Source organism: Ascaphus truei, assembly GCF_040206685.1.
Source record: "Ascaphus truei isolate aAscTru1 chromosome 8 unlocalized genomic scaffold, aAscTru1.hap1 SUPER_8_unloc_1, whole genome shotgun sequence".
NCBI lineage: Eukaryota > Metazoa > Chordata > Amphibia > Anura > Ascaphidae > Ascaphus > Ascaphus truei.
Genome location: NW_027453835.1, coordinates 926,295 through 945,382, shown reverse-complemented (window position 1 = coordinate 945,382; position 19,088 = coordinate 926,295). Strand labels below are relative to the sequence as shown.

The window sequence follows — 19,088 nt, the reverse complement described above, 5'->3', positions numbered from 1 at the left end:
TGTGAGAGTGCAGGATACTCAGTGAGAGTAACACTATATCACCCTATCACGGGAGCCCAGAGGTAATGCATGCGAGAGTGCAGGATACTCAGTGAGAGTAACACTATACAGTATCACCCTATCACGGGAGCCCAGAGGTAATGCATGTGAGAGTGCAGGATACTCAGTGAGAGTAACACTATATCACCCTATCACGGGAGCCCAGAGGTAATGCATGTGAGAGTGCAGGATACTCAGTGAGAGTAACACTATATCACCCTATCACGGGAGCCCAGAGGTAATGCATGCGAGAGTGCAGGATACTCAGTGAGAGTAACACTATATCACCCTATCACGGGAGACCAGAGGTAATGCATGTGAGAGTGCAGGATACTCAGTGAGAGTAACACTATATCACCCTATCACGGGAGCCCAGAGGTAATGCATGTGAGAGTGCAGGATACTCAGTGAGAGTAACACTATATCACCTTATCACGGGAACCCAGGGGTAATGCATGCGAGAGTGCAGGATACTCCGTGAGAGTAACACTATATCACCCTATCACGGGAGCCCAGAGGTAATGCATGTGAGAGTGCAGGATACTCGGTGAGAGAAACACTATATCACCCTATCACGGGAAACCAGAGGTAATGCATGTGAGAGTGCAGGATACTCAGTGAGAGTAACACTATATCCCCCTATCACGGGAGCCCAGAGGTAATGCATGTGAGAGTGCAGGATACTCAGTGAGAGTAACACTATATCACCCTATCACGGGAGCCCAGAGGTAATGCATGTGAGAGTGCAGGATACTCAGTGAGAGTAACACTATATCACCCTATCACGGGAGCCCAGAGGTAATGCATGCGAGAGTGCAGGATACTCAGTGAGAGTAACACTATATCACCTTATCACGGGAACCCAGGGGTAATGCATGTGAGAGTGCAGGATACTCAGTGAGAGTAACACTATATCACCCTATCACGGGAGCCCAGAGGTAATGCATGTGAGAGTGCAGGATACTCAGTGAGAGTAACACTATATCACCCTATCACGGGAGCCCAGAGGTAATGCATGCGAGAGTGCAGGATACTCGGTGAGAGTAACACTATATCACCCTATCACGGGAGACCAGAGGTAATGCATGCGAGAGTGCAGGATACTCGGTGAGAGTAACACTATATCACACTATCACGGGAGCCCAGAGGTAATGCATGTGAGAGTGCAGGATACTCGGTGAGAGTAACACTATATCACCTTATCACGGGAGCCCAGAGGTAATGCATGTGAGAGTGCAGGATACTCGGTGAGAGTAACACTATATCACCCTATCACGGGAGCCCAGAGGTAATGCATGTGAGAGTGCAGGATACTCAGTGAGAGTAACACTATATCACCCTATCACGGGAGCCCAGAGGTAATGCATGTGAGAGTGCAGGATACTCAGTGAGAGTAACACTATATCACCCTATCACGGGAGCCCAGAGGTAATGCATGTGAGAGTGCAGGATACTCAGTGAGAGTAACACTATGTCACCTTATTACGGGAACCCAGAGGTAATGCATGCGAGAGTGCAGGATACTCGGTGAGAGTAACACTATATCACCCTATCACGGGAGACCAGAGGTAATGCATGCGAGAGTGCAGGATACTCAGTGAGAGTAACACTATATCACCCTATCACGGGAGCCCAGAGGTAATGCATGCGAGAGTGCAGGATACTCAGTGAGAGTAACACTATATCACCCTATCACGGGAGCCCAGAGGTAATGCATGTGAGAGTGCAGGATACTCAGTGAGAGTAACACTATATCACCCTATCACGGGAGCCCAGAGGTAATGCATGTGAGAGTGCAGGATACTCAGTGAGAGTAACACTATGTCACCCTATCACGGGAGCCCAGAGGTAATGCATGCGAGAGTGCAGGATACTCGGTGAGAGTAACACTATATCACCCTATCACGGGAGACCAGAGGTAATGCATGCGAGAGTGCAGGATACTCAGTGAGAGTAACACTATATCACCCTATCACGGGAGCCCAGAGGTAATGCATGCGAGAGTGCAGGATACTCAGTGAGAGTAACACTATATCACCCTATCACGGGAGCACAGAGGTAATGCATGTGAGAGTGCAGGATACTCAGTGAGAGTAACACTATATCACCCTATCACGGGAGCCCAGAGGTAATGCATGTGAGAGTGCAGGATACTCAGTGAGAGTAACACTATGTCACCCTATCACGGGAGCCCAGAGGTAATGCATGTGAGAGTGCCGGATACTCCGTGAGAGTAACACTATATCACCCTATCACGGGAAACCAGAGGTAATGCATGCGAGAGTGCAGGATACTCAGTGAGAGTAACACTATATCACCCTATCACGGGAAACCAGAGGTAATGCATGTGAGAGTGCCGGATACTCAGTGAGAGTAACACTATATCACCCTATCATGGGAGCCCAGAGGTAATGCATGTGAGAGTGCAGGATACTCAGTGAGAGTAACACTATATCACCCTATCACGGGAGCCCAGAGGTAATGCATGTGAGAGTGCAGGATACTCGGTGAGAGTAGCACTATATCACCCTATCACGGGAGCCCAGAGGTAATGCATGTGAGAGTGCAGGATACTCAGTGAGAGTAACACTATATCACCCTATCACGGGAGCCCTGAGGTAATGCATGCGAGAGTGCAGGATACTCAGTGAGAGTAACACTATATCACCCTATCACGGGAGCCCAGAGGTAATGCATGTGAGAGTGCAGGATACTCGGTGAGAGTAACACTATATCACCCTATCACGGGAGCCCAGAGGTAATGCATGTGAGAGTGCAGGATACTCGGTGAGAGTAACACTATATCTCCCTATCACGGGAGCCCAGAGGTAATGCATGCGAGAGTGCAGGATACTCAGTGAGAGTAACACTATATCACCCTATCACGGGAGCCCTGAGGTAATGCATGCGAGAGTGCAGGATACTCAGTGAGAGTAACACTATATCACCCTATCACGGGAGCCCAGAGGTAATGCATGTGAGAGTGCAGGATACTCAGTGAGAGTAACACTATACAGTATCACCCTATCACGGGAGCCCAGAGGTAATGCATGTGAGAGTGCCGGATACTCAGTGAGAGTAACACTATATCACCTTATCACGGGAGCCCAGAGGTAATGCATGTGAGAGTGCAGGATACTCAGTGAGAGTAACACTATGTCACCTTATCACGGGAACCCAGAGGTAATGCATGCGAAAGTGCAGGATACTCCGTGAGAGTAACACTATATCACCCTATCACAGGAGCCCAGAGGTAATGCATGTGAGAGTGCAGGATACTCAGTGAGAGTAACACTATATCACCCTATCACGGGAGCCCAGAGGTAATGCATGCGAGAGTGCAGGATACTCAGTGAGAGTAACACTATATCACCCTATCACGGGAGCCCAGAGGTAATGCATGTGAGAGTGCAGGATACTCAGTGAGAGTAACACTATATCACCCTATCACGGGAAACCAGAGGTAATGCATGTGAGAGTGCAGGATACTCCGTGAGAGTAACACTATATCACCCTATCACGGGAGCCCAGAGGTAATGCATGTGAGAGTGCAGGATACTCAGTGAGAGTAACACTATATCACCCTATCACGGGAGCACAGAGGTAATGCATGTGAGAGTGCAGGATACTCAGTGAGAGTAACACTATATCACCCTATCACGGGAGCCCAGAGGTAATGCATGTGAGAGTGCAGGATACTCAGTGAGAGTAACACTATGTCACCCTATCACGGGAGCCCAGAGGTAATGCATGCGAGAGTGCAGGATACTCCGTGAGAGTAACACTATATCACCCTATCACGGGAGCCCAGAGGTAATGCATGCAAGAGTGCAGGATACTCAGTGAGAGTAACACTATATCACCCTATCACGGGAGCCCAGAGGTAATGCATGCGAGAGTGCAGGATACTCAGTGAGAGTAACACTATATCACCCTATCACGGGAGACCAGAGGTAATGCATGCGAGAGTGCAGGATACTCGGTGAGAGTAACACTATATCACACTATCACGGGAGCCCAGAGGTAATGCATGTGAGAGTGCAGGATACTCAGTGAGAGTAACACTATATCACCCTATCACGGGAGCCCAGAGGTAATGCATGTGAGAGTGCAGGATACTCAGTGAGAGTAACACTATATCACCCTATCACGGGAGCCCAGAGGTAATGCATGTGAGAGTGCAGGATACTCGATGAGAGTAACACTATATCACACTATCACGGGAGACCAGGGGTAATGCATGTGAGAGTGCCCGATACTCAGTGAGAGTAACACTATGTCACCCTATCACGGGAGCCCAGGGGTAATGCATGTGAGAGTGCCCGATACTCAGTGAGAGTAACACTATGTCACCCTATCACGGGAGCCCAGAGGTAATGCATGTGAGAGTGCAGGATACTCGGTGAGAGAAACACTATATCACCCTATCACGGGAAACCAGAGGTAATGCATGTGAGAGTGCAGGATACTCGGTGAGAGTAACACTATATCACCCTACCACGGGAGCCCAGAGGTAATGCATGCGAGAGTGCAGGATACTCAGTGAGAGTAACACTATATCACCCTATCACGGGAGCCCAGAGGTAATGCATGCGAGAGTGCAGGATACTCAGTGAGAGTAACACTATATCACCCTATCACGGGAGCCCAGAGGTAATGCATGTGAGAGTGCAGGATACTCAGTGAGAGTAACACTATGTCACCCTATCACGGGAGCCCAGAGGTAATGCATGTGAGAGTGCCGGATACTCCGTGAGAGTAACACTATATCACCCTATCACGGGAAACCAGAGGTAATGCATGCGAGAGTGCAGGATACTCAGTGAGAGTAACACTATATCACCCTATCACGGGAAACCAGAGGTAATGCATGTGAGAGTGCAGGATACTCAGTGAGAGTAACACTATATCACCCTATCACGGGAGCCCAGAGGTAATGCATGCGAGAGTGCAGGATACTCAGTGAGAGTAACACTATATCACCCTATCACGGGAGCCCAGAGGTAATGCATGTGAGAGTGCAGGATACTCAGTGAGAGTAACACTATATCACCCTATCACGGGAAACCAGAGGTAATGCATGTGAGAGTGCAGGATACTCCGTGAGAGTAACACTATATCACCCTATCACGGGAGCCCAGAGGTAATGCATGTGAGAGTGCAGGATACTCAGTGAGAGTAACACTATATCACCCTATCACGGGAGCACAGAGGTAATGCATGTGAGAGTGCAGGATACTCAGTGAGAGTAACACTATATCACCCTATCACGGGAGCCCAGAGGTAATGCATGTGAGAGTGCAGGATACTCAGTGAGAGTAACACTATGTCACCCTATCACGGGAGCCCAGAGGTAATGCATGCGAGAGTGCAGGATACTCCGTGAGAGTAACACTATATCACCCTATCACGGGAGCCCAGAGGTAATGCATGCAAGAGTGCAGGATACTCAGTGAGAGTAACACTATATCACCCTATCACGGGAGCCCAGAGGTAATGCATGCGAGAGTGCAGGATACTCAGTGAGAGTAACACTATATCACCCTATCACGGGAGACCAGAGGTAATGCATGCGAGAGTGCAGGATACTCGGTGAGAGTAACACTATATCACACTATCACGGGAGCCCAGAGGTAATGCATGTGAGAGTGCAGGATACTCAGTGAGAGTAACACTATATCACCCTATCACGGGAGCCCAGAGGTAATGCATGTGAGAGTGCAGGATACTCAGTGAGAGTAACACTATATCACCCTATCACGGGAGCCCAGAGGTAATGCATGTGAGAGTGCAGGATACTCGATGAGAGTAACACTATATCACACTATCACGGGAGACCAGGGGTAATGCATGTGAGAGTGCCCGATACTCAGTGAGAGTAACACTATGTCACCCTATCACGGGAGCCCAGGGGTAATGCATGTGAGAGTGCCCGATACTCAGTGAGAGTAACACTATGTCACCCTATCACGGGAGCCCAGAGGTAATGCATGTGAGAGTGCAGGATACTCGGTGAGAGAAACACTATATCACCCTATCACGGGAAACCAGAGGTAATGCATGTGAGAGTGCAGGATACTCGGTGAGAGTAACACTATATCACCCTACCACGGGAGCCCAGAGGTAATGCATGCGAGAGTGCAGGATACTCAGTGAGAGTAACACTATATCACCCTATCACGGGAGCCCAGAGGTAATGCATGCGAGAGTGCAGGATACTCAGTGAGAGTAACACTATATCACCCTATCACGGGAGCCCAGAGGTAATGCATGTGAGAGTGCAGGATACTCAGTGAGAGTAACACTATGTCACCCTATCACGGGAGCCCAGAGGTAATGCATGTGAGAGTGCCGGATACTCCGTGAGAGTAACACTATATCACCCTATCACGGGAAACCAGAGGTAATGCATGCGAGAGTGCAGGATACTCAGTGAGAGTAACACTATATCACCCTATCACGGGAAACCAGAGGTAATGCATGTGAGAGTGCCGGATACTCAGTGAGAGTAACACTATATCACCCTATCATGGGAGCCCAGAGGTAATGCATGTGAGAGTGCAGGATACTCAGTGAGAGTAACACTATATCACCCTATCACGGGAGCCCAGAGGTAATGCATGTGAGAGTGCAGGATACTCGGTGAGAGTAGCACTATATCACCCTATCACGGGAGCCCAGAGGTAATGCATGTGAGAGTGCAGGATACTCAGTGAGAGTAACACTATATCACCCTATCACGGGAGCCCTGAGGTAATGCATGCGAGAGTGCAGGATACTCAGTGAGAGTAACACTATATCACCCTATCACGGGAGCCCAGAGGTAATGCATGTGAGAGTGCAGGATACTCGGTGAGAGTAACACTATATCACCCTATCACGGGAGCCCAGAGGTAATGCATGTGAGAGTGCAGGATACTCGGTGAGAGTAACACTATATCTCCCTATCACGGGAGCCCAGAGGTAATGCATGCGAGAGTGCAGGATACTCAGTGAGAGTAACACTATATCACCCTATCACGGGAGCCCTGAGGTAATGCATGCGAGAGTGCAGGATACTCAGTGAGAGTAACACTATATCACCCTATCACGGGAGCCCAGAGGTAATGCATGTGAGAGTGCAGGATACTCAGTGAGAGTAACACTATACAGTATCACCCTATCACGGGAGCCCAGAGGTAATGCATGTGAGAGTGCCGGATACTCAGTGAGAGTAACACTATATCACCTTATCACGGGAGCCCAGAGGTAATGCATGTGAGAGTGCAGGATACTCAGTGAGAGTAACACTATGTCACCTTATCACGGGAACCCAGAGGTAATGCATGCGAAAGTGCAGGATACTCCGTGAGAGTAACACTATATCACCCTATCACAGGAGCCCAGAGGTAATGCATGTGAGAGTGCAGGATACTCAGTGAGAGTAACACTATATCACCCTATCACGGGAGCCCAGAGGTAATGCATGCGAGAGTGCAGGATACTCAGTGAGAGTAACACTATATCACCCTATCACGGGAGCCCAGAGGTAATGCATGTGAGAGTGCAGGATACTCAGTGAGAGTAACACTATATCACCCTATCACGGGAAACCAGAGGTAATGCATGTGAGAGTGCAGGATACTCCGTGAGAGTAACACTATATCACCCTATCACGGGAGCCCAGAGGTAATGCATGTGAGAGTGCAGGATACTCAGTGAGAGTAACACTATATCACCCTATCACGGGAGCACAGAGGTAATGCATGTGAGAGTGCAGGATACTCAGTGAGAGTAACACTATATCACCCTATCACGGGAGCCCAGAGGTAATGCATGTGAGAGTGCAGGATACTCAGTGAGAGTAACACTATGTCACCCTATCACGGGAGCCCAGAGGTAATGCATGCGAGAGTGCAGGATACTCCGTGAGAGTAACACTATATCACCCTATCACGGGAGCCCAGAGGTAATGCATGCAAGAGTGCAGGATACTCAGTGAGAGTAACACTATATCACCCTATCACGGGAGCCCAGAGGTAATGCATGCGAGAGTGCAGGATACTCAGTGAGAGTAACACTATATCACCCTATCACGGGAGACCAGAGGTAATGCATGCGAGAGTGCAGGATACTCGGTGAGAGTAACACTATATCACACTATCACGGGAGCCCAGAGGTAATGCATGTGAGAGTGCAGGATACTCAGTGAGAGTAACACTATATCACCCTATCACGGGAGCCCAGAGGTAATGCATGTGAGAGTGCAGGATACTCAGTGAGAGTAACACTATATCACCCTATCACGGGAGCCCAGAGGTAATGCATGTGAGAGTGCAGGATACTCGATGAGAGTAACACTATATCACACTATCACGGGAGACCAGGGGTAATGCATGTGAGAGTGCCCGATACTCAGTGAGAGTAACACTATGTCACCCTATCACGGGAGCCCAGGGGTAATGCATGTGAGAGTGCCCGATACTCAGTGAGAGTAACACTATGTCACCCTATCACGGGAGCCCAGAGGTAATGCATGTGAGAGTGCAGGATACTCGGTGAGAGAAACACTATATCACCCTATCACGGGAAACCAGAGGTAATGCATGTGAGAGTGCAGGATACTCGGTGAGAGTAACACTATATCACCCTACCACGGGAGCCCAGAGGTAATGCATGCGAGAGTGCAGGATACTCAGTGAGAGTAACACTATATCACCCTATCACGGGAGCCCAGAGGTAATGCATGCGAGAGTGCAGGATACTCAGTGAGAGTAACACTATATCAACCTATCATGGGAGACCAGAGGTAATGCATGCGAGAGTGCAGGATACTCGGTGAGAGTAACACTATATCACACTATCACGGGAGCCCAGAGGTAATGCATGTGAGAGTGCAGGATACTCAGTGAGAGTAACACTATATCACCCTATCACGGGAGCCCAGAGGTAATGCATGTGAGAGTGCAGGATACTCAGTGAGAGTAACACTATATCACCCTATCACGGGAGCCCAGAGGTAATGCATGTGAGAGTGCAGGATACTCAGTGAGAGTAACACTATATCACCCTATCACGGGAGCCCAGAGGTAATGCATGCGAGAGTGCAGGATACTCAGTGAGAGTAACACTATATCACCCTATCACGGGAGCCCAGAGGTAATGCATGTGAGAGTGCAGGATACTCAGTGAGAGTAACACTATATCACCCTATCACGGGAGCCCCGAGGTAATGCATGTGAGAGTGCAGGATACTCAGTGAGAGTAACTCTATATCACCCTATCACGGGAGCCCAGAGGTAATGCATGTGAGAGTGCAGGATACTCAGTGAGAGTAACACTATATCACCCTATCACGGGAGCCCAGAGGTAATGCATGCGAGAGTGCAGGATACTCGGTGAGAGTAACACTATATCACCCTATCACGGGAGCCCTGAGGTAATGCATGCGAGAGTGCAGGATACTCAGTGAGAGTAACACTATATCACCCTATCACGGGAGCCCAGAGGTAATGCATGTGAGAGTGCAGGATACTCAGTGAGAGTAACACTATATCACCCTATCACGGGAGCCCAGAGGTAATGCATGCGAGAGTGCAGGATACTCAGTGAGAGTAACACTATATCACCCTATCACGGGAGCCCAGAGGTAATGCATGTGAGAGTGCAGGATACTCAGTGAGAGTAACACTATATCACCCTATCACGGGAGCCCCGAGGTAATGCATGTGAGAGTGCAGGATACTCAGTGAGAGTAACACTATATCACCCTATCACGGGAAACCAGAGGTAATGCATGTGAGAGTGCAGGATACTCAGTGAGAATAACACTATATCACCCTATCACGGGAAACCAGAGGTAATGCATGTGAGAGTGCAGGATACTCAGTGAGAGTAACACTATATCACCCTATCACGGGAGCCCAGAGGTAATGCATGCGAGAGTTCAGGATACTCAGTGAGAGTAACACTATATCACCCTATCACGGGAAACCAGAGGTAATGCATGTGAGAGTGCAGGATACTCAGTGAGAGTAACACTATATCACCCTATCACGGGAGCCCAGAGGTAATGCATGCGAGAGTGCAGGATACTCAGTGAGAGTAACACTATATCACCCTATCACGGGAGCCCAGAGGTAATGCATGCGAGAGTGCAGGATACTCAGTGAGAGTAACACTATATCACCCTATCACGGGAGCCCAGAGGTAATGCATGTGAGAGTGCAGGATACTCAGTGAGAGTAACACTATATCACCCTATCACGGGAGCCCAGAGGTAATGCATGTGAGAGTGCAGGATACTCAGTGAGAGTAACACTATATCACCCTATCACGGGAGCCCAGATGTAATGCATGTGAGAGTGCCCGATACTCAGTGAGAGTAACACTATGTCACCCTATCACGGGAGCCCCGAGGTAATGCATGCGAGAGTGCAGGATACTCGGTGAGAGTAACACTATATCACCCTATCACGGGAGCCCAGAGGTAATGCATGTGAGAGTGCAGGATACTCAGTGAGAGTAACACTATATCACCCTATCACGGGAGCCCAGAGGTAATGCATGTGAGAGTGCAGGATACTCAGTGAGAGTAACACTATATCACCCTATCACGGGAGCCCAGAGGTAATGCATGTGAGAGTGCAGGATACTCAGTGAGAGTAACACTATATCACCCTATCACGGGAGCCCAGAGGTAATGCATGTGAGAGTGCAGGATACTCGATGAGAGTAACACTATATCACACTATCACGGGAGACCAGGGGTAATGCATGTGAGAGTGCCCGATACTCAGTGAGAGTAACACTATATCACCCTATCACGGGAGCCCAGAGGTAATGCATGTGAGAGTGCAGGATACTCGGTGAGAGTAACACTATATCACCCTATCACGGGAGACCAGGGGTAATGCATGTGAGAGTGCAGGATACTCAGTGAGAGTAACACTATATCACCCTATCACGGGAGCCCAGAGGTAATGCATGTGAGAGTGCAGGATACTCAGTGAGAGTAACACTATATCACCCTATCACGGGAGCCCAGAGGTAATGCATGTGAGAGTACAGGATACTCGGTGAGAGTAACACTATATCACCCTATCACGGGAGCCCAGATGTAATGCATGTGAGAGTGCAGGATACTCAGTGAGAGTAACACTATATCACCCTATCACGGGAGCCCAGAGGTAATGCATGCGAGAGTGCAGGATACTCAGTGAGAGTAACACTATATCACCCTATCACGGGAGCCCAGAGGTAATGCATGTGAGAGTGCAGGATACTCAGTGAGAGTAACACTATATCACCCTATCACGGGAGCCCAGAGGTAATGCATGTGAGAGTGCAGGATACTCAGTGAGAGTAACACTATATCACCCTATCACGGGAGCCCCGAGGTAATGCATGTGAGAGTGCAGGATACTCAGTGAGAGTAACACTATATCACCCTATCACGGGAAACCAGAGGTAATGCATGTGAGAGTGCAGGATACTCAGTGAGAATAACACTATATCACCCTATCACGGGAAACCAGAGGTAATGCATGTGAGAGTGCAGGATACTCAGTGAGAGTAACACTATATCACCCTATCACGGGAGCCCAGAGGTAATGCATGCGAGAGTTCAGGATACTCAGTGAGAGTAACACTATATCACCCTATCACGGGAAACCAGAGGTAATGCATGTGAGAGTGCAGGATACTCAGTGAGAGTAACACTATATCACCCTATCACGGGAGCCCAGAGGTAATGCATGCGAGAGTGCAGGATACTCAGTGAGAGTAACACTATATCACCCTATCACGGGAGCCCAGAGGTAATGCATGCGAGAGTGCAGGATACTCAGTGAGAGTAACACTATATCACCCTATCACGGGAGCCCAGAGGTAATGCATGTGAGAGTGCAGGATACTCAGTGAGAGTAACACTATATCACCCTATCACGGGAGCCCAGAGGTAATGCATGTGAGAGTGCAGGATACTCAGTGAGAGTAACACTATATCACCCTATCACGGGAGCCCAGATGTAATGCATGTGAGAGTGCCCGATACTCAGTGAGAGTAACACTATGTCACCCTATCACGGGAGCCCCGAGGTAATGCATGCGAGAGTGCAGGATACTCGGTGAGAGTAACACTATATCACCCTATCACGGGAGCCCAGAGGTAATGCATGTGAGAGTGCAGGATACTCAGTGAGAGTAACACTATATCACCCTATCACGGGAGCCCAGAGGTAATGCATGTGAGAGTGCAGGATACTCAGTGAGAGTAACACTATATCACCCTATCACGGGAGCCCAGAGGTAATGCATGTGAGAGTGCAGGATACTCAGTGAGAGTAACACTATATCACCCTATCACGGGAGCCCAGAGGTAATGCATGTGAGAGTGCAGGATACTCGATGAGAGTAACACTATATCACACTATCACGGGAGACCAGGGGTAATGCATGTGAGAGTGCCCGATACTCAGTGAGAGTAACACTATATCACCCTATCACGGGAGCCCAGAGGTAATGCATGTGAGAGTGCAGGATACTCGGTGAGAGTAACACTATATCACCCTATCACGGGAGACCAGGGGTAATGCATGTGAGAGTGCAGGATACTCAGTGAGAGTAACACTATATCACCCTATCACGGGAGCCCAGAGGTAATGCATGTGAGAGTGCAGGATACTCAGTGAGAGTAACACTATATCACCCTATCACGGGAGCCCAGAGGTAATGCATGTGAGAGTACAGGATACTCGGTGAGAGTAACACTATATCACCCTATCACGGGAGACCAGTACTTTTACACTGTTGAATAAAGTTTTTGAATAAAATGGGGTTTATTCTGGCACGCCAGCAGACAAAACAAAGATGTATAACACAAGATACTATATTAACTGGGGCCTGGGGAGTAGTCTCTAACCTCGCTCGGGCAGGGACTTGCTTCAAGAAGTCTTGCCCTGTCCGCTGCTTGTCCAGGATATCAGAGGGCTGATCACACAGAAACCACTCACATGTATCTCCAGCTGGTCACAGTCAAGATCCAAACTTCTTCACAGAATGTCTCAGTCTCTCCGATAGTCTCCACACTCATTCCCAGAGTGGCTCTCAGATGATCCTCTGAAGGATAACCAATTCTCTGATCAGCAGCACATCTAATATAGCTCTCTGTGGCTATCCCTTAAATGGGAGGGGGGGTGCTGGCCAATCAGAGCACGGATTAGGTTGGTGTCACAAAAGCTGGAGCAGGGGCATTCTAAGGCACTCAAGAGCTCCCACTGTGCAGGAGAGTCGGAAAAGAACAGAGAGCCCATTCCCAGACCTGATTGTCCACTCTTTCCCACTCACCAAATGTCTTTAACACCTCTATGCTCCCAGCCATTGTCTCAATCCACATTCTCTGCAGGAACCATAAAAACTCAGAGTCCCCTCCATAGAAATGTACACGTGCAAATCCCATTATAAGTCTGCTATCTTAGAAATGATTACATACAGTCACATAATCCAATGTACACGTTACAGGGCCGACTCCCAAATCACACCACAGAACACATCCCCTGGCTGTCTCTATAGTATACCCCTCCCCTGGCTGTCTATATAGTACCTTCCTCCCCTGGCTGTCTATATAGTACCTTCTTCCCCTGGCTGTCTATATAGTATCTTTCTCCCCTGGCTGTCTCTATAGTACCTTCCTCCCCTGGCTGTCTCTATAGTACCATTCTCCCCTGGCTGTCTCTATAGTATCTTCCTCCCCTGGCTGTCTCTATAGTATCTTCCTCCCCTGGCTGTCTCTATAGTATCTATCTCCCCTGGCTGTCTCTATAGTATCTTCCTCCCCTGGCTGTCTCTATAGTATCTTCCTCCCCTGGCTGTCTCTATAGTATCTTCCTCCCCTGGCTGTCTCTATAGTATCTTCCTCCCCTGGCTGTCTCTATAGTATCTTCCTCCCCTGGCTGTCTCTATAGTATCTATCTCCCCTGGCTGTCTCTATAGTATCTATCTCCCCTGGCTGTCTCTATAGTACCTTCCTCCCCTGGCTGTCTCTATAGTATCTTCCTCCCCTGGCTGTCTCTATAGTACCTTCCTCCCCTGGCTGTCTCTATAGTACCTTCTTCCCCTGGCTGTCTCTATAGTACCTTCCTCCCCTGGCTGTCTCTATAGTACCTTCCTCCCCTGGCTGTCTCTATAGTACCTTCCTCCCCTGGCTGTCTCTATAGTACCTTCCTCCCCTGGCTGTCTCTATAGTACCTTCCTCCCCTGGCTGTCTCTATAGTACCTTCCTCCCCTGGCTGTCTCTATAGTACCTTCCTCCCCTGGCTGTCTCTATAGTATCTTCCTCCCCTGGCTGTCTCTATAGTACCTTCCTCCCCTGGCTGTTTCTATAGTATCTTCCTCCCCTGGCTGTCTCTATAGTACTTCCTCCCCTGGCTGTCTCTATAGTACCTTCCTCCCCTGGCTGTCTCTATAGTACTTTTCTCCCCTGGCTGTCTCTATAGTATCTTCCTCCCCTGGCTGTCTCTATAGTATCTTCCTCCCCTGGCTGTCTCTATAGTACCTTTCTCCCCTGGCTGTCTCTTTCAGAGTTTGTCATGATGTTGTCATCGAGATAACCTGTTGGAGTGGTGATGTCACAGGATACAGTGATGTCAGAAGATAAGTCCTTATTAAACACCCTTCATTAGATCAGTGATCCCAGCTCTGACCTCACAGATGCCGCCCCCACCTGCTAAATGTGACCATGGGTATATATATTGTATGTATGTCACGGTGCCCCCACCTGTTAAATGTGACCATGGGTATATATATTGTATGTATGTCACGGCGCCCCCACCTGCTAAATGTGACCATGGGTATATATATTGTATGTATGTCACGGCGCCCCCACCTGCTAAATGTGACCATGGGTATATATATTGTATGTATGTCACGGCGCCCCCACCTGCTAAATGTGACCATGGGTATATATATTGTATGTATGTCACGGCGCCCCCACCTGCTAAATGTGACCATGTGTATATATATTGTATGTATGTCACGGCGCCCCTACCTGCTAAATGTGACCATGGGTATATATATTGTATGTATGTCATGGCGCCCCCACCTGCTAAATGTGACCATGGGTATATATATTGTATGTATGTCACGGCGCCCCCACCTGCTAAATGTGACCATGGGTATATATATTGTATGTATGTCACGGCGCCCCCACCTGCTAAATGTGACCATGGGTATATATATTGTATGTATGTCACGGCGCCCCCACCTGCTAAATGTGGCCATGGGTATATATATTGTATGTATGTAACGGCGCCCCCACCTGCTAAATGTGACCATGGGTATATATATTGTATGTATGTCACGGCGCCCCCACCTGCTAAATGTGACCATGGGTATATATATTGTATGTATGTAACGGCGCCCCCACCTGCTAAATGTGACCATGGGTATATATATTGTATGTAACGGCGCCCCCACCTGCTAAATATGACCATGGGTATATATATTGTATGTATGTCACGGCGCCCCCACCTGCTAAATGTGACCATGGGTATATATATATTGTATGTATGTCACGGCGCCCCCACCTGCTAAATGTGACCATGGGTATATATATTGTATGTATGTCACGGCGCCCCCACCTGCTAAATGTGACCATGGGTATATATTGTATGTATGTCACGACGCCCCCACCTGCTAAATGTGACCATGGGTATATATATTGTATGTATGTCACGGCGCCCCCACCTGCTAAATGTGACCATGGGTATATATATTGTATGTATGTCACGGCGCCCCCACCTGCTAAATGTGACCATGGGTATATATATTGTATGTATGTAACGGCGCCCCCACCTGCTAAATGTGACCATGGGTATATATATTGTATGTATGTAACGGCGCCCCCCTCCTCTGCAATGGGTCCTCGTGTCATGTGTACCCTACCACTGTCCCACCCTCTCTCCCCCCCCCCACTCCACCTCTTTCTTCTCACCCCCCACACTTCTATCCCCTCAACCCACCTCCTCTATCCCGTCCCCACCTCTATTCCTCCATCCTCTATCCCCTCCCCGCTCACCTCCCTCACCTCTACCCCCTCCCCTCTATCCCCTCACCCCGCACACTTCTATCCCCTCCACACCTCTATCCCCTCTCCCCCACCTCTATCCCCCCACCCGCACTCTTCTATCCCCTCCCCAACTCTATCCCCTCCCCCCACCTCTATTCACTCCCCACTCCTATCCCCCCCCACCTCTATCCCCTCCCCCCCCACCTCTATCCCCCCCCTCTATCCCCTCCCCCCCCACTTCTATCCCCTCCCCCCCACCTCTATTCCCTCCCCCCAACCTCTATCCCACCTCCCCCCACCTTTATCCCCTCACCCCCTTCCCGATTTCTCCCCACTAACCCTCTTTCCTACCCCCTCCCCATTTAGAAATGTATCTATATTATTAAAAGGGCCCATGTGCTCCTAATTAGATTGTAAGCTCCTCAGAGCAGGGACTCCTCTTCCGAAATGTTACTTTTATGACTGAAACACTTATTCCCATGCTCTGTTATTTGTATTATTTGTTATTTATGATTGTCACTTGTATTACTAATGTGAAGCGCCATGTACACTAATGGCGCTATATAAAAATAAAGACATACATACATTATTAAATAATGACCTGAAATTGTACAGCAAAATCTTGGCGAATAGATTAAACCCTATTCTCCCGAGATTTATCCATATCGACCAGGTGGGATTAGTGTCGGGTAGACAAGCCTCAGTTAACACATCTCCTGGAACCTGAGCCATACTTCTAAGTCTTGACGCAGAGAAGGCTTTCAACAGAATAGATTGGTTATTCTTAGATAAAACACTACAGAAATTTGGATTTTAAGGACTCATTTTTAGAAGGCGTCCGAGTACTATACCAAAACCCGACGGCTTTAGTTAAGCTTCCAGGAAGTGATCCGGACCCAATAAGAATTAAGAATGCAACAAGACAGGGCTGCCCATTGTCCCCTCTTCCCTGACGATCGAACCCCTAGCTGCGAATATTAGAGCAAATGTTAATATCGAAGGTATAGCAATTGGGAAAATTAACTATAAAATCTCCTTATTCGCCGATGATATCATTTTAATATTAGCTAATCCCCAGATTTCGTTGCCTAACCTCCAAAAAACTTTATCAGATTTTGGGAAAATCTCTGGGTATAAAATTAATAATGACAAATCAGAGGCCCTAAATCTGACCCTCCCAGACTCGGAGATTAAATTACTAAAATTGAATTTTAACTATAGATGGCGTTCCTGTCACATTAAATATCTGGGAGTAAATGTGACCAGGAACCACCACTCTACAAAGCAACTACCCAGCCCAGTTTGACAAAATCAAAAGGGACTTGGCGAAGTGGCGGGGATACCGGGGAGGCGGGGAAACCGGGGAGGCGGGGAGACCGGGGAGGCGGGGAAACCGGGGAGGCGGGGAGACCGGGGAGGCGGGGATACCGGGGAGGCGGGAATACCGGGGAGGCGGGGATACCGGGGAGGCGGGGATACCGGGGAGGCGGGAATACCGAGGAGGCGGGGAGACCGGGGAGGCGGGGAGACCGGGGAGGCGGGGAGACCGGGGAGGCGGGGAGACCGGGGAGGCGGGGAGACCGGGGAGGCGGGAATACCGGGACCGGGGAGGCGGGGAAACCGGGGAGGCGGGGATACCGGGGAGGCGGGGATACCGGGGAGGCGGGGATACCGGGGAGGCGGGGAGACCGGGGAGGCGGGGAGACCGGGGAGGCGGGGATACCGGGGAGGCGGGAATACCGGGGAGGCGGGGATACCGGGGAGGCGGGGATACCGGGGAGGCGGGAATACCGAGGAGGCGGGGAGACCGGGGAGGCGGGGAGACCGGGGAGGCGGGGAGACCGGGGAGGCGGGGAGACCGGGGAGGCGGGGAGACCGGGGAGGCGGGAATACCGGGGAGGCGGGGAGACCGGGGAGGCGGGGAAACCGGGGAGGCGGGGATACCGGGGAGGCGGGGATACCGGGGAGGCGGGGATACCGGGGAGGCGGGGAGACCGGGGAGGCGTTGATACCGGGGAGGCGGGGATACCGGGGAGGCGGGGGTACCGGGGAGGCGGGGAAACCGAGGAGGCGGGGATACCGGGGAGGCGGGGATACCGGGGAGGCGGGGATACCGGGGAGGCGGGGATACCGGGGAGGCGGGGAAACCGGGGAGGCGGGGAAACCGGGGAGGCGGGGATACCAGGGAGGCGGGGAGACCGGGGAGGCGGGGAGACCGGGGAGGCGGGGATGGCGGGGAGACCGGGGAGGCGGGGATACCGGGGAGGCGGGGAGGCAGGGGAGGCGGGGATACCGGGGAGGCGGGGATACCGGGGAGACGGGGAGACCTGGGAGGCGGGGAGACCGGGAAGGCGGGGAGACCGGGGAGGCGGGGAGACCGGGGAGGCGGGGAGAGCGGGGAGACCGGGATACCGGGGAGGCGGGGATACCGTGGAGACCAGGGGGGCGGGGAAACCGGGGAGGCGGGGATACCGGGGAGGCGGGGATACCGGGGAGGCGGGGATAACGGGGAGGCGGGGAAACCGGGGAGGCGGGGAGACCGGGAAACCGGGGAGGCGGGGAAACCGGGGAGACCGGGGGAGGTGGGGATACCGGGGAGGCGGGGAGGCGGGGGAAACCGGGGAGGCGGGGAAACCGGGGAGGCGGGGATACCGGGGAGGCGGGGAAACCGGGGAGGCGGGGAGACCGGGTAGGCGGGGAAACCGGGGAGGCGGGGATACCGGGGAGGCGGGGATACCGGGGAGGCGGGGAAACCGGGGAGGCGGGGAGACCGGGAAACCGGGGAGGCGGGGAAACCGGGGAGGCGGGGATACCAGGGAGGCGGGGGTACCGGGGAGGCGGGGAAACCGAGGAGGCGGGGATACCGAGGAGGCGGGGATACCGGGGAGGCGGGGACACCAGGGAGGCGGGGATACCGGGGAGGCGGGGAGGCGGGGATACCGGGGAGGCGGGGAAACCGGGGAGGTGGGGAAACCGGGGAGGCGGGGATACCAGGGAGGCGGGG

General features: G+C 51.0%; 1 protein-coding gene across 1 annotated transcript in view; it reads left to right on the top strand.

Annotated features, from left to right (window-relative positions):
- Positions 1 to 17,429, top strand: part of LOC142473393 (calcium-binding protein 2-like) — a 112,112-nt gene extending 94,683 nt beyond the window's left edge. Inside the window, exon 6 of the mRNA XM_075580641.1 lies at positions 14,599 to 17,429. Coding sequence (XP_075436756.1) covers positions 14,599 to 14,627 — 29 coding nt within the window. The 3' untranslated portion in view covers positions 14,628 to 17,429. The remainder of the gene's footprint in view (positions 1 to 14,598) is intronic.
- The last annotated feature ends 1,659 nt before the right edge of the window (positions 17,430 to 19,088 follow it).